General features: G+C 36.5%; 1 protein-coding gene across 1 annotated transcript; it reads right to left on the bottom strand.

The window, feature by feature from the left end:
- Window positions 1-10,900: 10,900 nt before the first annotated feature.
- On the bottom strand, window positions 10,901-18,621 carry CAV2 (caveolin 2). The gene is made up of 3 exons (XM_036246731.1): window positions 18,309-18,621; window positions 17,786-17,973; window positions 10,901-12,794 (listed from the first exon to the last, which is right to left on the bottom strand). Exons 1-3 carry the CDS (start codon window positions 18,456-18,458, stop codon window positions 12,644-12,646), a joined length of 489 nt encoding a protein of 162 aa, XP_036102624.1. The 5' UTR covers window positions 18,459-18,621; the 3' UTR covers window positions 10,901-12,643.
- Window positions 18,622-24,735: the final 6,114 nt, after the last annotated feature.

The raw sequence follows: 24,735 nt of genomic DNA, 5'->3' as shown, positions 1-24,735 counted from the left end.
CTGTCCTTGGTCATTGGTTCATTCGAGACACTGCTACAATGTCCTTTATGCTTATTCCACATTACCCTAGGGTTGGAGGCACTTTTGCTACTTCTGTCCTTCTCTAGGGGTTCTATGCAAGTCTGATGAATCTGAGTAGGCAGGCAGGGCACTACACCACGGACCCTCCCATGTGAGTGTGGTGTAGGGAGCAGAAAAAATGCCGGCCATGGTACAGAAAAACTCCAGGAGGTATCTACCTCTGTTGGCCCTGCCCAGAAGCAGGTGGCACACATATCTCACTTCTTAGATCCTCCTAACTTATCTTGGTCCCTGCTAGAAACACATGTATGTCGAATATTACTTTTCTTATTTTCCCAATTATTTCTCCCTTGAGCAGGAAACATTGCTTGTACATCACCCAACATTTTTAATGCCCTGACTTCCCCTAGGACCAAGGTTTTTGGAATCAAGAAAAGCCTCATCTCTACTTTTCTGCTGTAACTATCCTTCCCTAGACTTAGGGATGGATGAGTTAGGGAAGGTTTCTAGGGACATACAGAAAAGTAAATGTTCTAGGGACATACAGTAAACATTTCAGAAGTATCATTATTCACCAGTTTTCCTTTTTCCCTTCAACCCAGTTCTGCAAAGATTTTGCCAATAACATCTTTTAAGAGCTACCTGGTATTTCTGAATTATAAAAACACCTTAAACTAAAATTCCAAATATATAATTTTAGAACTTCTGTCAATATTTATATTTCATCTCAAAATATTGATAGTGGAATAATATATCTGGACTTTATTACTATGTCAGTTTATAATTTTCTTATTAAATCTGTTGTTATCCAAGACCAAATTAATCTTTCTTATTGTTTAATATAATTGAAATAAAGTTAATTCGTGAGAAAACTTTTAGGTAGCAAATCTTCTGCAGAAAAGCACAATTCTTTTCAGTGTCTTAAATATAGTTGGTAAAGGTATTGTAAGTACTATATCAGTGCAGATGAAGCTTTACAGCCAATTAAAAGTGAAAGATGATGTGACCAATACATTTTGTCAGCATATATCCAATACATTTTAAACCTGAATTTTAAGATGTATCAGTCAATTATTCCTGTAGTAATTCAGCACAATAAACTACTACAAAACTCAGTGGCTCTAATGAGCAACTATTTATTCTCACAGATCTATGGGTTGGGTGGGCTGGGGCTTGGTGATCTAGACTGAGGTCATTAGGGCAGCTCTGCTTCTCACTGCAGGTCTATGCTAGCTCTGTTCCATAAGTCTCCTATCCTGTTTGGACCAGCAAATTAGTTGGGGCAGGTTCTTCTCATGATCCAAGAAGTAGCAGCTACACAAGAGTACAAAGAAAAATAAGCAAGGCTCCTAGAAGTCTAGATTTGGAAATGGTACACAGTCACTTCTGCCCCTTTCTGTTGGCTAGGACAAGTCTTGTCTTGCTTAAAGTCAAGGATTGGGAAAGAGAATCAATCAATGATGAGGCCCTGGCAAGAGTTTGAATACAGTAAGTTGTGAAGAGCCCAAATTTACATAAAATGTGTTAGTCATCAGGGGCTGGTTTTTGGCTTTTAGTTTTCTATGTTTTAATCTAATTTCTGAGATATACTCTTTGCCATCTTTTATTTCACTTTCAGAAAGCTTTAAATAGTATTAAAAATCTTTCTATTAAACAGTTGGTAACAAAAAAAAATCCCTTAATCATAAATGCAAACTTTTATATGAGGATTCTCAAATATGATGCATGACAGAGGGACTAGTCTGGCCAGAAGATATATTCTCTTATCTTAAAACAGAATTTGATTTTTCATGGTAGTTGACAATTTATCTTACTTTCAAAAATTAGACCATCATTTTATTGCCATTGCTGCTTCTTCTGGATTTAGAACTCAATCTGATAAAATTTGTGATTTTTTTTTAAAATAAAACAAAATTGTATCTCTAGAACTAGGTATTCAAAATTTATGGACTTGCTTTTTCTTTTATCTAGAATTTTTTGCATTTGAGATTTCCCCCACAAATTATATTAAAAACAAAATTATAACATAATCTGATTTGTTAGCATACACATATATTTAAATATTGAGACAATATTAAATGATAAACACAAATCACATTGAGTTTTTTATTTTTTTTTGTTACTCCTCACCTGAGAATATTTTTTTCCATTGATTTTTAGAGAGAGTGGAAGGGAGGGAGGGAGAGAGAGAAACATCAATTGGTTGACTCTAGCATGAACCTGACTGGGCTGGGGATTGAACCTACAATCCAGGTATGGGGACTGAACCTGCAACCCAGGTACATGCTCTCGACTAAGAATTTGACCCGAGACCCTTCAGTCCATAGGCCGATGCTCTAACCACTGAGCAAAACTGGCCATGCTTGAGTTATATTTTAATTCTTTTAAAAAGGCCACATAAAATTTCAGGTTAATTCATCATCTCATCATGATGACATATAAGAAATCAAACATACTGCTGTGAAATCGTGTGATCTAATTACCTTGACTATTTTAATAACTGGATTATAATAGCTCTACCAAAATAATTGTTTTAGCAGTCTTTAAAAAGAGTAAGTCTTAGTTCAAACATTAATATAATGAAAGGATGATGTATCCATAAAGCAAGAAATGAGAGGTAAATAAATATTTTGCATTTTAAAAATCTAGATAGATTAATGTCAATAACGAAAGTAAAAATCACATTCCTATCTAATCCAAAAGTGAAAAATTATAATATGAGATTTAGGTATATCAATTTTCAGAAAAATTGGGATCAAGTGATGAACCAGATTACCACATTATATCTACTCGGGAGAAATAGAATATTTTAGATATGTGGATATTTCCTTCTATTCAAGTGAAACACAATTATGACCACCCTTTAGAAATATGGAAAGTCCAGAAATCTTATCCAAAGTGTGACTAAATAGGACAAAAAGTTATAATATAATATGGTATAATATAATGTCCTACAATATAGTCTGAGATATTTACCAATTTATGGTATACTAATAGAATGTTTAAACAGCATTGTATTTCATTTTAACTATAATGAAATTATAAAGAATAAAAATGATATTAGCCCCTGAATACTAACATGAAATTACGTGTAAAAGTTCTATATTTTTTATAAGTTAATGAATGTAAATATTTGGGAGGAGTCCTCCACCAAAGCCCTTTGGTTTGTAGCAGTCCATCTGGCATTAAGTCGGAGTTCCATTATTTAACAAAAGAAACTGTTTTTCCTTTTGGCCCTTTCCCTAGAAAATAAACTCTACCAGAAATTGCTTTACCTGGGGGAAATTTATCTCTACAACCACAACCTTCAAGGCAATGATGATTAGTTATAAAGTATTTCACTCTTTAAAAAGTATGTATAAATTAATATTGACTGGTCATTTAGTGGTCTGATTTTTATAGAGAACTTTACTTTCCTATAATCAGATTCTTCTTTTCTGTGCCTGCAACTATTTTATCTTTGTCTTCCTCCATGTCTTGCTCAAACTAGGTATTTGGTTCTTGTTACTCAGAGTATGACCTGGGGACCTGCAGCATCAGCATCAGCATGGCCTGGGAACCTGTTAGAAACCAGAATGTCAGGCCCAATTCCAGATTTACTGAATCTGAATATGCATTTTAACAACATCCCCAGGTTATTTGTATGCACAAAATAAATTCTGAGAAACAGTGATATAAGGGAAACGTGAAAATACACATTTTCTGAAGGCATTTTGAAAGGCAGAAGTTATGTCAGTAACTATATGTCCTATATAAGAACCATGAATGAAGAAAAATTCCCGACAAATACATGCATAAACAAACCTTGACATCATGGGAAAAGCAGTAGAACTGCACCATGGATGATTTGCAGGGAATCCCAACTCTACAAGAGGAAGTAACGTACTATTAAAGAAATATTTGTAAGCAAATTGAAGGAAGCATCATTTAAGGGGGAACCCTACAGGCTAAGTTGGCCAAGTTGCTTGTAGGGAACTGGCAGTTCTTTTCATTTCTATAAACTGAAGGTTTCTTGGAATGTGAAATCAAGGATTACAAACTGGGCAGCAGCCAAGGTGATTTTTTTTCCCCCTCAAAAAGGACCTGAGCTATATTAGACTCTCACATTAACCACACTCTTAAGGTATTGGCCCATGGCAAAAGTTGAGCCAGCACTGGCCTATTAACTTTTTAAGAAGACAGCACAGTTCCTCAGGGACTGCTTCAAAGTAGCCCAAACCCAACCTGCACTGTGAAGCATATCATGCTGGGCAGAATTCATTGCAGATTTTTGGACTGGGGGGAATCTTCTTTTTTGATTATGAATATTTTTTCAACTCTAAGAATAACAAAATATTTAAATGAAACCCTAGTTCATCATGCAGCATGAAACCTGCTTGTATCTAACCTGTTTCAAATAGATTAATGCTCAACATTCCCGAAGTTCTTCCAGGACTATTTTATAATCTTCTTTTTGCCATTTCCCCATGTTTGAATATATTTATGATCACATTTTTTGAATGTCTACTGTAATAAAATTATCACTTAAGATAATTCCACTGAGACTTTCAGAAAAAGATAGTTTTAATAAAATCATTTTTTGTACAATATTTTTATTTCATGTGGCAGTTTAATCACCTTTAGAACAAATAATACCTACAACTCTAGTTTAATTATCATAGACTCTTCCTTTTTTCTAAATAAAATGTATATAAATTGGTTGATGCTTACTTGTTTCTTTTACATGATAACAACTTATTATTTTTTTTGTATGTGTTTTATTTTCAATGCTTTATTTACCTGACTCCTTCCACCCCCTTCATGACCCCTGCACACAGAGCTCATGAAATTGAATATGCTAGATACTCTTGAGATTTTTATTTTGTTTATATTATCTAATTCTAAATAATGTGTGTTATTCCCGTGACTGTCTCAGCAAGATCATATCTAAACTGGATAGGAAGGGTTGGTTGCATTTGATGCTTCTTTTTATATATTCCAGTGTCTTAACTTCTCATTTTCAATATTGCTCCCTATTTTGATATTTACTGCTGTCATTTTGTGAGAAACATGTATATAAAAAAACAGTTGCCATCACAGACATTTTTATTTGGTGATTTCTTTATTTTGGTGTACTGCAGTTTATAAAGTTTCATTTGGAAAGAATATTAAACTAGATTGTTTAAAGATAAACTTCTAAAGATAACATTGTGTGGTCCAATTAGTTTTTCTTTGAGCATAGAAAAATATTGGAAACCTTTACACTTCAAAGCCATCTAAAATATTAAATTAACTGGGCCCTGTGAGAGCAGTGAGGAGGAGAAAGAGGAAAGGAAGGGGAGAAGAGCGAATGGATCTGTGGTAGCCATTGCCAATGATGGAAAATATAAAGTCCATGTCCTATGACAGAGAGCATTACTATATTAAATATGAATAAAAAATTAGGGAAAAATGATTGTGGGCATCATTATGATACACAAAAATTTTTATTACATTTTTTATCATTCTAGAAAAATGTTTGTTAAATCTTTATATGTGCAAAATGGAATACTATAATGTTCTATAACACTACCTAATACCTTACTAAAAATTGCATTTGCATGTCTATATAGACATGTACATATATAAATTTTTACTGTTATACATACATATATACAAATGCTGATAATGTGTAGAGAAACCATCACATGTACTATTGTGATTATAAATTGTACAACCTTATTGAAAAGCAGTATGGCAATATATAACTAAGCCAGTAATATAATTATTTACTTCAGACCATTTTTTCTGTTTTTGAAAATTTATTATGAGCAAATTATCCTATAAGAGGAAAAAAAAATTGTATATAATTTCCCCTAGGATTTCCAAGATAAAATAACTGACAATAAGATTGGATCACATATTAAAAGATGTACAAACTGGCAATAAATTTCTAACTAAATGAAGAAAAATACAAAATATGGCCTCTATCTAGAAAAATATATGCTTAATCTAACTAAAAATTATTACTATAATTATTAATATTTTATGTATTAAGGTGTAGAGTATTGAGGAGAAACATCATAATTGCATTTTTGATATATATTTTAAAATTTTTGTTAAAGGCAGCAAATTTTCTGAAATTTATAAAACATAGGAATAATGGTATTTGAAAAAAATATTTTTTTGAATTAGCTGGAATGTAATCTAGAGCACAGACCATGCAGGGAAAGGTTGTGCCCAGGAAAGCAGGATATGGGGCTGGGGGAGGGTTCAGTATTAGAAAGGGACAGATTAAGGTGGGGAGCTCTCACCACTGAGGATCTTCCATTGATGGAAAAAAGGGGAAAAAATTGCTTTTCAGTGCGTGAAAGGTAACATGACTGAATGATGAGTGAAAAAAAGGGGAGAACAAGTCACTGGAACAACCATACACATATTCTAGAAATAACAGATAATCTCTGTAGTGATCAAGAGCCAGAGCTCTGGTGTCAGATTCTCTTGGCTGAAATCCTGAGTCCCAGTGTGATCTTGGGAAAATTCTTTAACTTTAGAGCATCAGTTTCCTCATCTGAAAAATGCAGATGATAATAGAACCCACATCATAAAATTATTGTGCAGTTTAAATAAATGCCCAGTAGGTAATAAATGTTCAACACTTGTAAAGGCTATTGTTTGTACCAGAGATCAGGATTCTAACTTGTTTCCTCTCTGTAAAAGAAGCATGTTAATCCTTGTCACTTGCTTCACTGGAAAATGGTGTGTTTATCCCTGAAACTTTCCAAATGATTCCTTGTTTCACTGTCCCAGTTAGTTGAGCCAGCAGTTGGCTAGAAATCATGTGCCATTCAACTAGAGAAGCAGGTCCTGCTTACTGCCCTTCTCTCCCTTTCTGTTACAGGCAGGTGCTTGATGACAAGCTACCCAGAGTCAGGGAAAGAAAAGAATGCTCCAAAGATGACCTGTTGCTTCGATCTCTCTCTGAGCCATTCATGTCTGGGAGAAATATTTGCCCTTGGTTATGTGCTGTTTCCCACTCTGAGTCATGTCTTTTCCTTTCTCTCATTGTTCTCCACGCCTACAATTTCCTATAATGACAAAACAACTTCTCAGGTTGTGCAGCCAAGCTGAGTGACCTAACATGTCCTTGTGTAGGCAGATAGGTGTCTGTCCTATTTTTGGATAGTTGTTGAGTGGTGTCCTCTGATTTCTCTAACTGCTTGCATGGTGTTTTTTTTTGTTTGTTTGTTTTGTTTTTGCCACAGATGCATCGCAACAGTCAATAGCACAGAGAAGGGAGGTGGAAGAGAGATAGACTTCCACAAGTTGTAGTTCAGTTTTCACTTTAACTTTTGCATTTCTGCCATGTGTTTAGGGTAAATTATTTTAGCAGAGCCCTCACACCTCTTTTCAGGGCCCTTTCTATTCCATATGACATAGGCAACTTTCCTTTATGGAAAAGTCTTTAGCTGACTTCAACTCCCTCCACTCCTGTTTATTTCCATTGCTCCCTTCACCAGGAGTTTGACAGGGGTGTCCAACAGCAAAACTATGAAGGGTGAAGACTGTGTCATTGGAAACTCCCATTCTCCCTTTTCTGTCCGATTTTCTGTTTGGTGACATGTTAGGGGTGAATGGGGAGAGGAGGAGAATTAGGATGATTAAATTATGGAAGCCCAAATTATTTTTATTCCTGAATGAAAAAATATAACCTGAATGTCTAGGATATCCTTATCCTGCCCTTGCTTCTCCTTCAATTCCTTCCCTTCTTCTCCCTAAATACATATATACCTTGAAGAAAAAAAAAAAAAAAAAATCCTGATTTGTGATAAATTGCTTTAGTGGTGGTAATTTTTCATTGCAACACTACATACTTAAAAATTATTTTTCTTAGAGTAATGAGTATCCTTGTAAAAATCCTTTAAGCTATTATCTTATTATTTATTTATTTACTTATTTATTTATTTTTATCCTCACCTGAGGACATTTTTGCATTTATCTTCAGATAGAGCAGAAGGGAAAAGGGGAGGAAGAGAGAGAAACATCAACGTGTGAGAGACACATTGACTGGCTGCCACCCACACGACCCCAACTGGGGCCAGGGACAAGCTGCAACCGAGGTACGTGCCCTTAGCAGGAACCGAACCTGGAACTCTCTGGTCTGCGGGCCTACGCTCTAACCGCTGAGCCAAACCGGCCAGGGCAAGCTACTGTTATCTTAAATAAATATTCTAAAATATAGTTTCAAGCTATATTTAAGAAATAGAGCTATTATATAATTTCTCTACTATGTTATTTAACTTGGCCTGGATTTAAATGAGACAATGTATGGGTCTGTGTTTTCTAAATTGTAAAATTCTATAAACATAATGTTTTGATATTATAAATTTCAAAATGGGAAATAGAAAAGAAATAGCAACATTCTAAAATGCCAGAAAGTATGCTTCCAAATAAGTTTCTAAGTGTTAGTGTTTCAGATCCCTAAAGATGTGAAATAAATTTCAGATAAGAAAATTGGGAGAAATTATTAGAATTGTTGCATTTCAAACCCCCCTTGTAAATGAAGAAAATTATGAAGTCAAAATATGATTTTTACTCTAGCTCATCTCATTTTCTTCAATTATTTATTCACATAGTCATTCATTCAAAAATCTTGATCGAACTCACTAAGTGCTGGGTACCATTTCAGAATCCCAGGAAACAAAAATGAAGTCATGCTTTTAGATCTAACTAGCAGTCTAGTGGGATTAGTTAACAAGGGTCAGTTTTAATGTGTGGTAAGTAGTAATTGGGATTTGTACAATATTTTATATGAAGACACAGAAGTGGCACTTAATGTGGAGGAGTTTTAGAAACAGGAGAGTTTAGATCAGCCATGAGGAGAAGAGTGATGCTGGCCTGGGGAAAGGAGAGAGCCGGGCACTTCAGTGAGGGCTGCAGGAGGGGTTATAGAAGATGACAGTGGGTTGAGAGTGAAGGCCTTGTATACATTGCTCAAGAGTTTGGAATTTAGCCTTGGCTAGTTTGGCTCAGCATTTAGAGTGTTGGCCTGCAGACCAGAGAGACCTGCTAAGGGCATGTACCTCGGTTGCAGTTTGTCCCTGGCCCGGTTGGGGTCCTGTGGGTGGCAGCCACTCAGTGTGTCTCTCTTGCATCATGTTTCTCTTTCTCTCTTCTTCCCTCTCTCCCTCCCACTCTATCTGAAGATAAACGCAAAAATGTCCTCGGGTGAGGATGAAAAAAGTTTGGATTTTATTGTTAAGGGCAATCATATACAATTGATAGTTTTAAGCAGGAGAATGACATGGAAATCTTGATGTGATCACTTTTGTTCTGAAGGAGAAGATGGATTGAAGAAGGTCATATTAAAGGCTGGGAGTGAGGTCAGTTAGCAGGCTGTAACAACTGACTGGGCAAAAAATGAAGATAGCAATGATTATATAGCAGTGGTTTTAGTAGAAAAATATTTACATAAAATACATTTTAATTAATATAAAATATGGAGTAGCATATTATTTTTTGGGAAAATATCACAATGATAAGGACTTAAAATTGTTATAAATCTAGGAACCCCTGTCATGAAAAATTAAAGTCACATACACAGTTTCACAACCAATGGAAGACTGAAAAGCGAATGCATTCTTTATTGTATTTCTAGAACATCAGCCCTCTAATTAATAGAAAATTCACACTTTTAATAAAATTCCTGGACTGAACAGATAGATGGGTTTGCTTGTATATAACCAAGTTTTCATCCTACTGAAGCCACAGAAAACAGTGAGGTAGAAAGCTCCTGAAAGATTTTTTTAGTTCAATCTTTTCATTAAAAATAAGAAAATTGAGACCTCTCTCTGAGATTAAACCACTTGCAGTAGTTGACACATCTCAGTAATGTGAGTGCTGAGACTGGAATCCAGATGGTTGACCTTGAGAGTAGGGTTCTTTTCATCACATTCCAACAGCTTCTCAAGAAAGACCTCTAAATAAATTCACGGGATGTTAATAATGATTGAAAAGAGGGACTTTCAAAGTTCTTTGAAACTATAAAGAGCATTTTTATAGAGCCAGACACCTGTTTTATTATTAGAGGTTGGTCAATTTTCCAGATAAACTGACACAAAAAAATCTATGCCAATATCACAACTACTCTTCACATACTTTCCAATAATAATTTTAGACTCTAGTCTGGCTTCCTGGCACCAGTATCTAAGAACATGTGATTTATATTGTTATACTTTCTCATTTAAAAAATTGAAAACAAAAATATCAGTTTATTTAGGATTAGCAGGAGGCTTTATTTGATAAAGAAGAGGAAATATGGTGGGTTTATGAACAAGCTATTCCACTATTCATCAAATGATAGAAAAATTAGTAGGGAATCCCTTTAAGTTCTGGAAAAACAAAAAAATAAATTACCAATCTCATAATTTTTCATTGTACATTTCTGAATAAGCAATGGCTCATGTATTTTTTAAAAATCTATTATGAGTTTTTAAGAAGGTAAATAGTTTGAAAAAACTATTGATCAGTTCTATATTTAATGTAAGAAAAGCAATGATTACATCTATGAGTTTTTAGAAAGTTTATTATAATACTGAGAAATTCTCCTACTCACCCACCTCTCACCCCCACCCTATTAAAGAACAAACATGTTTTCACATGAAACCTCCATCCACATGGTACAAAATTTTAGTCTTCAAAATAGTTAATGACAAATATCAATATAAATTCACTTTGAAAGTATTCAATGCTATTCAGAAATAAGGAGCTCATATTTATCATTTGTTAAAAGCTAATTGGTTTTGTTATATGACTATGTGTACATATGTTGCCTTTAAAACGTGCCAAGAGCTTTTTGAAAGGAAAAAGCTCATGATTTATTTAAATAGATATTTTATTAATCAAATATTTTGGCCAATCAACATATTAAATATTTTTAAGAACACTTTAAATACAAGGTATGATTATAAAGTCATGAAACTGATTGACCTGTTTAACTAACATAATAAAATCTATACAGTCAAATGAGTGGTAATGCTTTAAGGTAATTATCATGAGGGACTTTTCTAAGGATACTATAATGTTCTAAGACACTTTTAAAAATTTCTTTTGAGGCTACTTTCAGAAAATTACAAGTTACATAATTTAATCATTCATTTGCTTTGGTCCTCAATAGTAGTCCAGTTTGATCATCCTTTATTTCACTAGTCCTGGCAATTTTGAAAAATAAAATTAATGTTTGAATAAAGATTTCTCATCTACGAAGATATTCAAAGGAATGTTAATTCAGGTTCTTACAGTAATTCTGACATTTGAGCATTTTTACACTTTTAAGATGTGTAACTGATAGTAACCACTAACATCATAGACATCATTTATATATTATATCATTTTGGAATAATGAGATTTTTAAAATAACAGCAACTTACAATATTGAAATAGGGTTCTTCAACTCAAAATTATAAGAATAATCCTATACTATGTAACAAAACCCATATTAGACAACATATTTAAAGTTTATAGCCATTAGTGTTTAATTTATATGAAATAATAGCTCAGTAGCATGGACACAAAAAATAAAAACATTTCTTGGAAGTCTCTCTCTATGAATCACTGTAGTTGAAATTGTACTTAAGTGTAAGAAATAGCTTTTATTGTAAAATGTTATTACATAGCACCAATATTACTTGAATATAAAGTGAAACATTAATAGGAATGCAGCATACAGGTTTAATATTTAACTCTAAGAGAGAAAGCATCTCCAGGACAAAATAAGAATTAGGTACAGATTAAGCAACATACCTTAAGCAAAACATTTCAGGGTTTTGCTTGGAAAGTTAGAAAGACTTTTACATTCTGTTCCCAAAGAAGATATACATGCTTACATAATCAAGACAGTGCAGTCTCAGCAGTGAAATTCCTTGCGGGAGATATAGTTACTCATTCTATATATTAGCTCAATAAGAACACAAATATAATTAAAGTGCTTTAAAGCAATCTGATTAGAGCAACATTTACAAGTTTAAAATACAAGTATTAAAAGTATAAAATATATAGTAAAATGAAATGTCTTATTAAATAGGACTGTAGATTAACAACACCTTATTCAAAGGAACACATTTGCATGAATCAATTTTCACATTTGTTTTTTATTATATTTGATCGCCCCTATCACCACTGTATGCTTTCATTACTGCAATTTCTAGAATCTTCATATATCTTATTGCTAAGTATACCTATGAATTTTTCTGCAAAGGTAATTTAAAAGTATTACTTTCAGGATAAAATATAAGAAATCCCATATTTTTATAAGCAGTTGTACACAAAACCATTGTAGTATTTGAGAGAAATGTACCTTGATCATTATAAATTAATCATGACAATATATATACTTTTGCACTAAAACAAAAAGTGTCTGCCTTTAAAATTAGTGTTGCTAACCTACTGTATAATTCTGGTTACAAAGTTAGAGATAAAATTCTTGATTATTAATTATAAAAGCATTATTCAAAAAGATTTGCCAATAAACATATCTAAATGGCTGACCATTTTAATAGTTTTCTTAATTAGAACAGTTGGGGAATGCACAGAACAGCAGTGCTTTTATGCTTTAACAACAAAGAAGTATTACAGTATCCAAATCTCCAGACCTGGGTCCAAGTGTTCAGTCATGGCTCAGTTGCAAACTGACAGAAGAGAAGACACGTCCTATGCTTGTACACAATGGGGCAATGACAACATCTGTCACACTCTTCCATATTGTCTGCACTGAAGGCTGAACCAATAGGCAGGTCTTTACAAAAGGCATTACAATCCTGGAACGGAGGTAGAGAAATGTGTAAGGATTACTTGAGTTATCAAATAGGATCACTGACTCTTGCACATGTGTGAAAAGATACAACAATGGCTTAATTCACCTAAATTTTATTGAACTTTTGAAACAAATAAAAGAAAGCGATTCACACAGTGATAAGATACATAGACGATATGTTGCTTAAAAAATAAACAGGTAGCACTGGCTGGCTTGGCTCAGCAGTTAGAGCATTGGCCTGTAGTCCAGAGAGACCCAGGTTCGGTTCCAACTAAGGGCATGTACCTCGGTTGCAGTTTGTCCCCGGCCCTGGTTGGGTCATGCGGGAGGCATCCACTCGATGTGTCCCTTTCACATCGATGTTTCTCTCTCTCTGTCTTCCTCTCTCTCCCTCCCACTCTATCTGAGCAAAAATGGAAAAATGTCCTTGGATGAGGATAAAAAAATTTTTAAAAATAAAAATAAACAGGCAGGTAGATGATAAACAGTAATCTTATTTCTATTGATGGTATGCCAGCTGAATCAGTAAAACAAAAAATAAACCAAACAGTAAATTTATCTGACCTTTGCCCCTAAACATTAACCTAACTGTTCATATTTCCCTATAGTTTAATTCCTGATAGCCTTTCCTGTTGACTTATTTCACTTCCCTCCCCCTTAGGAAAGGCTAGGTTGAATACTTTGTGTGTGTGTGCTTCTAACATTGAAACAACCTTCTTAATCCTCAAATTTATCAAAATGTATCATAAATAGATACTTATATTTCTGTCTTTCCTACTGGAATGGAAGTTTTTTTAAGTGAGGACATCCTTGACCCTTAGTAAATGTTTGAGGTGAAGTGAATTTAGCATTCTGTTATGGTTTATATTTTTAATTTTTTTAAATAATTACATGTACTGAAAAGTGTTGTGTGGTATAGTTAAAAGAGCCCTGCAATTATATCAGAACTCTTAGACAAGAAAAACTAGACTATATTGAAATTATTTTATTCATATGCCTTTTCTTAAGATAACTGCATATTCTCAGATTCCTCAGGGTGGCTGTTCTATGTCACACTCTGAATAATGTTTTCTGTTGTGGTAGTGCTCTTTGAGCACAACAGTATGTGAATTCTCAGGTCTTGCTGGTAGCCTCAATGGATTTTTTATTATTAGCTGGGTGGGCACAAGAAAGTAAGGTTGATTTTCTTAGTTTGGTATTAAAATGTGACTTAAATAAAAGTTTCTTGTACTTAGTCCAAAGTGAAGGAAAGATCAGGCAACTGTCTGCCTGCAATATTTTTAAAATACTAAATCATTCATATGGACTGTTCATATGGATTATATTTATCTTGTGTTTTATTCTAAATTCTAAGGACTTGAAGCAATCTTTAAAGAAAATTAATTAGTAGGCATTTCAGAGCTAAATAGTTGAATAGAAACTTGAACGATGGCAACTTTTGACTTCTTATTCCATTAGTTTCTCATTTTATGTGTGGCTTTGGGTAAATCACTACAAATTAAAGTATGACCTGGAAATCTTATAGACTGGCTATCAGGATTGAGATTATTATGCACCCTTAAAATGTTCAAATGATGCTGTCATTATAATAAATAATAAATATAACTATTTGAGGTCAGAATATATAATGAAAACAATTATAACAACATAATTTCAAACTGACATACCACAAGACTTAAGTTTAGATCAGAAAGCTTCCTAACCAAATCCACTTCACTCAGAATATAATTAACTTTCCTTTCTTCCTTAGGCTAAGAGATTTTCTACCCCCATAATTTGTAAGATGTCCATGTCCTCAGAGGAAATTAAGCTTGGGACAGAAGTGGATTTTCCAGTTTAGCAGACTGCAGTAGCCAACATTTGAAGACTTTAGTTTATAGGATATGGTGAACTCATTTTAATGTTATTTTATTTAAGTTGTTCTCTCACTTTGAATCAAAGAATACAAAGATCCTCTGATAGCAAACAGTTTCCTCAACAACCTAAATAGTACCCCTTCAGAAACTCCAGGTAATTTGGAGTGACCCAAAACTTGGTTGAGGCTAAACATGGCCAACCTAAACACTTCTTTATCTTCTTTTAAAAAAAATGATTTAGAGAGAGGAAGGGAGATATAAAGAGCAAGAAAGAGAGAGAGAGAGAGAGAAACATTGATGTGATGAGAAACATCAATTGATTGCCTCTCGCACACACCCTGATTGGGGATCCAACCTGCAACCTGGATATGTGCTCTGACTGGGAATCGAGCCTGCCACCTTCTGGTGTATGGGATGATGCTCCAATCAACTGAGCCACACTGGCTAGGGCCAAACACTTCTTAAACTAATCTTAGAATTTATAAAATTATATATTCTTCCATTGGATAATAAAGCCCTTAGGACAGAGAATTTTTAGCTTTTTATTTACTATAGTGTCATGAAGATTGCATTGTCATAGCAATTTGCTATATTAAAAAATATTCCAGAAAATGAGACTGATACTACTGCATTCCCATCAGTGGAACCAGGAATTTGAATTGTATCCTAGCAAAAATAAAGGGTAAGGGAGCTCTAGCCACATTTCTTTGGTATGTTTTACTTATGACCAATAACATACAGTTGCCAAATGGTGGATATCTCGGTCTGACCATGGTGTGGAATCAAACCAATTCCCTGGATCCAGATGATCTGTACCCCGGCCAAAGATACAACATCATGAGTCTGAGTTCAGAGTGTTTTTTGTTGTTGTTTTTGTTTGTTTAAAGAATTTAAAACCAGAAGGAGAGAGAGATTGAGCAAACTTATTAAAATAGGTTTGCTCTTCTCTGAGGTCTCTATGTAATCCAGTCTTATGTCACATAATCCACCAATGATAAATCTATTTTATCAAGGTATAAACTAACTTTTAAGCATTTTTGTTTTAAGTTACTTCTCTACTTGCAATCACAGCTGCCTGATGACAAGTGTTTGATAGTTAAATATTAATGTCCCACATGAATACAATCTGAAAAAGAAGCTGAAGTTAAATAATACATTTTATGTGGCTGAAAAAGAAGTGGTTTGATGATTCATCATTGGAAGCACTACACAAAAACACCCACCATTCTCAGGAGAGCCAGGTGGAGAGAAGCATCATTTGGCTAATTGTAGTATTACTTGTGTCTTTCCACCATTTAGAAAATGAAAACCTTTTTGTTTACAAGTCTTCCACAAGTGCTTTAGGAAAACCTGGCTTTGTCAACTATGAACATGGCACTCTATATTTCCAAATAGCTTTATAGTCAACATTTCACAATATGCTATGTGGTTACTCAGTTTTTGAGTTTTAAAAGTGAGAAAACTAACATAGAGGTTAGATGACTGGTTTTAGTTAATTAGAAATCCAAAATTTTATATGCTGACTTAGGAATCTTTTAAAAAATCCATGTGTTGCCCTGGCTAGGTGGCTCAGTTAGTTGCAGAATCAGCCCATACATCAAAAGGCTGTGGGTTCAAATCCCTGGTTGGGGCATGGATGGGAGGTAACCCATCAATGTTTCTCTCTCACATTGATGTTTCTCTTTCTCCCTTCCTCTCTTTCTAAAAAATAAAAAAAATACACATATCCTTGAGTGAGGGTTAAAAAAAAGAATCGATGTGCTAATGTCAGACTATGAACTAACTATACATCTTGCCTTTGGGGATCTGTTGATATGTAAAGGCAAAGGTTTTAATTCCTTTGGCAGTCTTTTGGTACTTTCAATGTAGTTTAGTTGTTTCCAGTCTTTAGTGATCAAACTGAATTGATGTTCTACATAGCCTTCCCTGTGCCTTTTCCTCCTCGACAGGTTCCAGTGAGTTTTCTCAGCATCCACCTCTCTACATAGCCAGCTGCCCTGTTGTGCTGTGAAGAAGCTGAAGGCTGATCCTGCATCTTATTCATCCTGGGCCCAGTGCCCTGCACAAATTAAGCACTCAATAAATTTTCTTTGTTGAACTAAATAGCTAGTAACTGACTAAAGAAATTACTTCAGATAATAAAAGGGAATGGAGAAAAATTAGGTAAATTCTAACAAGGAATACACAATAAATTAGTGTGTAGCAATACCATATAAAGTGATTAGGTAAGGCATGGAGGCATCTAGGGTTACATATTCATCAGGATGGTCCTGAAGCACAAGCTTGACAATTGCTACCTCTCAAATAAAGTGGATATCTTTTTAAAAACAACAACAAAACTTTTTGGTAAAATATGACCTTTTTCTTTAAACATTTTAAATACTTAAAACTGTTCTCCAAAGCTTTATGATACATTTTGAGTGTGAATAAATTTACTCAAAATATCCTATCAATGTCCAGTAGGTTTCTATATTTATTTTCCCTTTAACTGCAGTTGTTCCTTATAAGGGAAAAAGTAATGTGGAGGCCTTCTCATTTCATTATCTTGCAGTCTGAATTTTCATTCATTTGGTCTCCTTCTTGTCATTTTCCCCTGGCACAACTGGAGCAGCCCCTCCACAGCACTGCTCAACCAAGTCTGACATTCTTCTCTGGTGATATTGTCACCGGCATTCTGTTCAGAGATCACTTTTGTTTCACCCCAAGCATAGGTGACTGCATAAAAAGTGATGGAAAAAAAAAAAAAGAGCCCTGCCCAAAACCACAAGCACAAGTCGTAACACAGCCCTATGAAAGAGCAAGCAGCCTGTGGCAGGAAACAAGGCCTCCAGGTTTCCACCTCCACAGTCAGCTGGGCCCAAGCATTCAAAAGAAAATCACATCCAAGGACAGAGGACATTCCTTCTGTTTAAACTCTTAACCCAAACTATGATTCTCTCCCCTCCCCCATTACCCCCCCTCCCCCATAATTCTAAAGAAAGCACACTGCCTTTCAAGGCCTCCCATTCTTGCTACTATATCAGGAGCTGATGTGAGTTCTTCTCCTGCAAGCCTGCCTAACAGAAGGGGAGGGCAGGGGGCAGATGGCATGTGGCAAAGAACATTCCTATGTTTCAAAAAACTGTGTGTCCCTTCTCACCAGATGTGCAGGCAGCCGAGGGTGGCAAAGAGAATCCCTGCAGCAAAAGCCAGGGGAATAGCCAGGAACACTGTTAGGAACTTGTAAATCACGTATTTGCTGACTTCAAAGAGGGCATGGCTGCAGATCCACACTTTGTCAAAGGAGTGCGCAGACACGGGCTCTGCGATCACATCCTCGAAGTCCACCTGCGGAAACAAGACTCAGGGATTCTGAATTGTCACCAAACCTGCCACACTGGGAACACAGAGCTCTCAGGACAGGAGAAGCGAAAAGGAAGGACTTGCTTGGCTGGGGTGCCCCATCCTCTCTTGGGGGCATGGTAGGCGCACAGGAATTTGACTAAAAATTCTTGGCTATGCAGGAGGCCCAGTGGATGGTGGATTCCGGGTTCCGGACTGACCCAGAAGCGAGGGTGGGGGTTGGGGTTGGGCAGGGGTAGAGGCGGGGCACCCGCACCCCTGGGTCGGGTGGGGACTTGGACTAGCCTCAGCCTCAGGTTATGGCCCACCCCGAGCTTCACCTTGAGATGCGAGTTAAGCCGGTTAGGATCCCGATCCGGGCTCGAGTCCGCCAACTTCTCAGGGTCGTCGTAGTCGATGCCGGTGTGGTGGCTGTAGGAGTCGTCGTCCATGAAGAGCTGGACGTCCGCCTTCTCAGTCTCCAGCCCCATCGTAGCGCTCGGTGCGTGGAGGCTGCAGCCCGGCTGGCTCGGTGCGGCTCCGGCCCGCCCTGCCTCCCTTTCCCGTAGCGCCGGCCCCGCCCCGCCTCGCCTACCGTCTCCTGCTCTGCGCTGCCCTGGAGGCGGAGGTGGCCGCTTCCCGCTGCCGGCTCCGGCTCCCGATCCCGGAGCAGCCTGAGCGCCTCCCCGCGGCTCCGCCGGGTCGGCAGGAGCCAGGCGCAGCCGGCAAAGTAGCTCCCGCCCCACGCGACTCCCGCCCCCCTGGACGAGAACTCAGGGAATCGTCCCAATCTGGCACATCCGGATCTGCCCAGGCGGCGAAGCGTGTCACGAGGACAAGGACCCACATTAGTCCCACGGATGGAGCCGGAAGGCCTAGGTCAGTCACACCGCGGGACGCCTAGAACGGTGCTGCGTAAGAGCCCGCAGGTTTTCCAGGGATGATAGATTTACCAAAGGGAGGCAGCTTGGTGGTTAAGAGCACGGGTATAGTTGCAGAGGGTGTGTCTTCACCTCTTTTCTCTACTGTTCACGGTGTGTGCTTCGGCCCATCTAGAAATCTCGGCCTCCTTATAAAATGTGAGCAATGGTGCTTGCTTCACAGAGCTGCCGCGTGAGAACTAAATGAGTCAGTTGATGTAAAACTCTTATATGGTCTCTAACACACAGTATGCCCTCAAACCACGTTGTTGTTGCACTGTGAGATAAGGAGCCATAACACACCTGAGTGCCAGGCAACCCCCGAAGCGCCAGGTGACTCAGCAAGCACATCAGCTATCCCTGTACCCACAGTGTGTGCGGATAAGGAGTTGGGCCGGTGAGCCCTCTGCCCCAAGGAGTTTGCACCTAAGACCAGGAGGAAAGGTCTGATTAAAAAAAAAAAAAAAAAATTAAAACTCAAGTTTCCACTGAATCAGACAGACCCCTTTAAAAAATTCCTGGCAGTAACATCTGTAACTGCTTTGTTGGAGTCATATAAACAACCCCTAACAGAAAAGCCACACTGCAATAGATGAACCAACTGCTGACTACTCACTCAAAAGCTTTTAGAAGGGAGGGACTTGAGTGTTCATAAAGGGTTTAAGGCCTGGTGGACTTAGATGTGTGTTTGGAGAGGAAAAGGAGTAGTGAAAACTTGCTAAAAGTAAATAATGGGTCCTAGACTTGGGATGCCTGCAGCTTGCTAAGAGCCTGAGACATAGTAGTAGGAACCCTTTTAAGTGTTGCTGAATACAGTGCATTTGGAACTAGATGTACATACCAAATCCCCTTGTGTGAACTGGACTTGAAGAATTACCTCTTTTGGAAGAAAAAGACTATTTTTGAAACAATAACAATTAAAAAAAAAAAGAACAGGATTTGAATTGGAAAAGTGTTTTGGAACCAAAACTCAGGTATTTGTAATAATTAAGTAAAAAGTTCACTTACTGCTAATGATGCCATTGCAATAATCTGGTTATTCTTTAATAGGAAAGGAGTAAAGGGAAGACCAGATAATATAGGCATTCCATTTATACAACTTTACTAGAAAACTATAGTTGAATACTCTCTAGGTCTGTTAACTACAGATTGATGGGGGAAGGGACTGGACAAAGGCAGTTTAGATGCATGCCCAGTAAGGTTTGACTGAAGCAGGAAGGGGCCTGTCTGTCACACTTGGGAGCCAGTCAGTGGCCAGAATAGGCATGGCCACTGCAAGCCCATCAAACCTAAATATTTAATCTCCTGAACAAAGGAAGCCTCTCTTGGCCTTCTCCCTCAATACCTGTGCCAGACTCCTGGCTTATGGGGCTCCCAGGCCCTGCATGGCTATGGGCCATGTGGACTCCACACCAATGGATTAATGGACTGAATCTAAACTGGCTGAACTGGACCTGACTGCAATATGGACACTGGCCTTGTTTCTACCTTTGCTGAATCCATAGCTGCACCTTTTCCAGGACCAGATCAAGGGACATAGGTCTTTACAAACCTAGGACTATAACTCCATGCAAATAAAAACCATTCATTCTCCTGTGGGAGTCTTAGAAAATTTCTTTTCTGAAGATATCACAAGAGCCACTCCACTCCCACTTGTGTCTGTGAAAATTGGCTCACTCATTCCTCCAGCACTCTACTGATGGCAGTGTTGAAACCCTATAGATTGTTACACTTGGATCTCATGCTTATTATGCCCCTTCTTTTCCAGAAGTGGTCCTGCTTACCCTTTACCTTCTTTCTTACTTTTCTTTCCCAATTTTATTTATGTTCAATTAATTCAAAGTGATGAATTAGACATTCTGTTTATTGCTTTTTCTGTTCTTCTCTACCTCCTTTATTCACCCAAGCAGGCCAACTCTGAGAGTTGGGACTCTTCTAGAAAATTTGCCCAACAACTATTTATCAAAGTGAATAGAAGACCTTAATCCTAAGGAAATCTGTAATACCAATTACCAGGACATAGGAAAAAAAAAAAAGAGTTTGCAGCTAACGGATATTTTGTAAAAATTTATTTTTCTTTACATTATAACCTCAGATTTTAAGATGTTTCATCCAAAGGAGAAAGTTATTCCTGAGTGCTAGAGTGGGCTCAAGCAGCAGCTGAAAATCTGGCATTAGGGTTTCTTCCTTATTGTTTTTTGTTTTTTTTTTGTCTTCTGACCACATTTCCATTTCCAGTGGGATTAGTAAGACATTTGCAGTCATTTTCACAAGTAATTGACTTATTATTGTTATTATTATAAGTTCAGGCAGTGGGCTAGGAGGCCAAAAAAAAAAAAAAAAAGGTGAAATTAACATGGTATTAATGGGACAGTTTATAGATTTATTTGCAAAATGATAGCTATCTATGAAAAAGTATATTGCCCTCACCGGTTTGGCTCAGCAGTTGGAGCCTTGGCCCATGGACTGGAGAGGCCCAGGTTCGGTTCCACTGGGGGCGCGTACCTGGCTTGCAATTTGTACCTGCCCCAGTTGGGGTTGTGTGGGTGGTGGACACTCAGTGTGTCTCTCTTACATCAATGTTTCTCTCTCTCTATTCCTCCCTCTCTCCCTCCCACTGTATCTCAGGACAAATGCAAGGGTGTTCTTGAGTGAGGATTTAAAAAAAAAAGTATCTCTAAAACCTAAGTTAAAAGAAATCCATCTAGGTTTGTTGCATGTAGCATAGAACTTAAAAGAGTGTGCCCTGGCTGGTTTGCTTCAGCCTTCGGACCAAAGAGTCACGGGTTCGATTCTGGTCAAGGGCACGTACCTTGGTTCCTGTTTGGGTCGTGTGGGAGGCAACCAGTCAATGTGACTCTCGTTGATGTTTCTCTCTCTCTCCTTTCCATGCTATCTGAAGATAAATGGAAAATATCTTCTGGTGAGGATTAAAAAAAAAAAGAGTAGAAAGCATTCATGAATTCATTCATTTACAAATTTGTTATTGAGCACCCTGTCTTCCCACCCTGCAATGGATTTAGTCTGTGTGAGGTTCTTATTTTGATGAAATTCTTGTCTATTTCACCATTTTAATATATAAGAGTTTTGAGAGGAGCTATCAAAATGATTTTGCTTATCCTATTAGTAAAGGCTTAGAAAAATGTTAGCTACTATTGTTCTCAAGGAGTTTAAATCAGTGATTGCCACAGCAAAGAGCATCCTGTCTCCACTAACTGATGTGGGGGTAGATCTACTAGGCCAAGGTAACCAAAAAATTTTGTGATATACCAGTGTATTCATCTTCTGGTTGTTATATAGATTCTGACTGGTTTTCAGATGATATATTAATGTATTAAGATTAACAACTTGATAATAGATTTGTATTCATGAATAGGATAGTTTATAATTATTTTATTCCTCACTATTTTCAGCATAGCATCTAAGAAAGAGGGATATTTTTCTGGTTCATTGAAAATTGTATGTGAATGCTTTTATGAATAAAAATATCTAATTTTCTCACTTTTTTTTTTCAAATTACAAATGTGTCATTTCTTTTCCCTGTATAGTTTACATACAGTATTAAGCAGTCTGTTTTTCAAACTGCCTTATGTATATTTGTTACTAATTAAAATAATGACTTCTTGATTTCACTGTAAGGTTTAATAATATTTAAAGCATTGGGATTAGACAGGGTTTCTCAACCTTGACACTATTATATTTTGGATCAGATCATTCTTTGTTGTTGTGGGGCAATGCTGTGCATTGCAGGATGTTTAGCGGCATCCCTGGCTTCTACCCACTAGATGCCAATAGCACTACCCAGTCAGAACAACCAAAAATGCCAGAAATCGCCTTCCCCTCCTTTCCTGTGCTGAGAACCATTGCATAAAACACTGCTGAAACAATTCTAAATGTGAATGGGGAAAATCAAGGTGCAGCTGTCCATATACAAACCCATGCTGAAATCTCAGACTTGTAATACCAATTTGTCAGAAACTCTAGAAATTTTTGAAATTAAGTTTAAAGTTATTTGTTTGCCATGTAGTATTTATAGAAAAACCAGCTACCACTGATTAATTGCAAGTTTTCAGCATGATGTTGTTATTATTTGAGGGATACATATACCTTATTAGGAGACCATCAAGAAGCAGCTGCTAGGCCCTGGCTACCTTGCAGCCTCCTATACTTCCCTCACAAAGGCTAAGATGGTTTGAATAATTATAGCTGGAAAAAAAGAGATTTGGGACTTGATTCCATCTCAGGACTGTAAAATTTAGTAATTGTTGACACTCTTTAGCAACTGAATGTCTTTTGCAAGTTTTAGGTGATCATAGCTGAGGAGTCCATGAGCTAGGTGGTTGCTTATCATGTCTTTTAAGCATCACTTCTCAGTCTTGCTTGCTGTCAGCAAGGACAAAATCTGAGAGATTTGGAAAAGACCTTCAGTATCTTTTAAGATACCTTCTTTCTGGAAAGTAGGCTTTGCATAGACTATTTCTTTGATAATTCCTAATTCCCTACTCTTATTTCATCAATATATCTTTTCTCCCTCCTTCATCCTCACCCATCCTCAATTATCCACTACCCAATGCACAGGACAAAAATGTTTAAAAGGACAGGTAAAAAAGAGTCAGCCATTAAAGTTATTCAATAATCAACTTTTGTGAAATTGTGCCAGAGAGTTTAATGGCAGTTAATGAAAACTTGTTCATTTATTTTTTCTTACCAATCACTTGTTGTTGTTTTTTTGGTCCACATTCTAAGTAAAATTAGCCTTGTACCACTGAACCAAGGAATTTTTAATTTAATATTAAGGCACAATTGCTTTTTTGTAGTTGGTGCCAGTTTAATCTTCTGGTTGTTTCAAATAGTAACTCCTCTCAAAAACCTCTTTTCATGCACAAGAATTTTTGGAATTATCTGTTACTTGGGAATATTTTTCTCTTAAAAATAGATGGGGAAGAAGGTACACTCTCGAAAAGTTTATATTCATGATTAGAGCATATAGGATAGGTCATTCCAATCTCATTTGAAGCATTGTTGACAATTAATTTTAATATTATTTTATCTTGTTTTTCTTAAGTAAAGGATGTTCCTGTTTCATATTCTGAGTATACCATTGATTTTTAGAATACTGTATATATAAATAAAAAAGTCTCCATAGGACTTTGATATTTTATCTCTCCAGAACATGAAACAGGTACTAATTAACTTTCAGTGAGCACTAACTTTCAAATTAAACTCTTAATAAGTACAACTTCCTCTGTATTCAAATGGGAACATATTTCTGCAAAGCTGTATAGTTAAATATTTTCTGAATACCACCTAAAATTGTTCACAAGATACTAGTTAATAAAACAATAGAGCTGGAGTTTTTTTTTTTTTTTTTTTTTTTGATTAAGGGTTTTATTTTGGACAAAAATGTTATCATAGCTCAATTTGAGGTCTTTGTTTTCTCTAGTAATTCTTTTCACAGATGTCACTCTACTCATTTAGAGTAAATGTCAATTTAAAAAATAACATAGCTAATCTACATTGGTCAAGAGAAAAAAGGATGGGAAGTTTTTTGTATTGTTCTATATTATTTAGACAAATTTTTGACTTATTGCATATTTAAAAGGACAAAAACATAGAATGCTTTCCACCTGGTTCTTGTAAATTGTTGTTTTGGTGTCTATTAGGTGACTTCTAATGCTTGAGAGAGTAAACTGGAAGTCCAGAGCAAAGGGAATCCAGCTTCACAGAGCAGATGGAAGACTGGGATGCTGCCAAGGGACTTCGCAGAAGAATTTTTAGATTATTGATAAATACCTGGGAAGAATTTTGCTTCCAGAAAGTTTACTAAAATAATGTTTGTCTATTTTTG

The sequence above is a fragment of the Molossus molossus genome, unplaced genomic scaffold, assembly GCF_014108415.1.
Source record: "Molossus molossus isolate mMolMol1 unplaced genomic scaffold, mMolMol1.p scaffold_m16_p_7, whole genome shotgun sequence".
Classification (NCBI taxonomy): Eukaryota; Metazoa; Chordata; class Mammalia; order Chiroptera; family Molossidae; genus Molossus; species Molossus molossus.
This window is presented reverse-complemented; position numbering and strand designations above follow the sequence as displayed.

Excerpts from the sequence above, each read along its gene's own strand:
- CAV2 (XM_036246731.1), bottom strand. The coding sequence starts at position 18,458 with ATGGGGCTGGAGACTGAGAAGGCGGACGTCCAGCTCTTCATGGACGAC. Across the intron at positions 17,974-18,308 it reads GGCTTAACTCGCATCTCAAG|GTGGACTTCGAGGATGTGAT; the intron begins GTGAAGCTCGGG and ends TTGTTTCCGCAG. Across the intron at positions 12,795-17,785 it reads CTCGGCTGCCTGCACATCTG|GATTGTAATGCCTTTTGTAA; the intron begins GTGAGAAGGGAC and ends CCTCCGTTCCAG.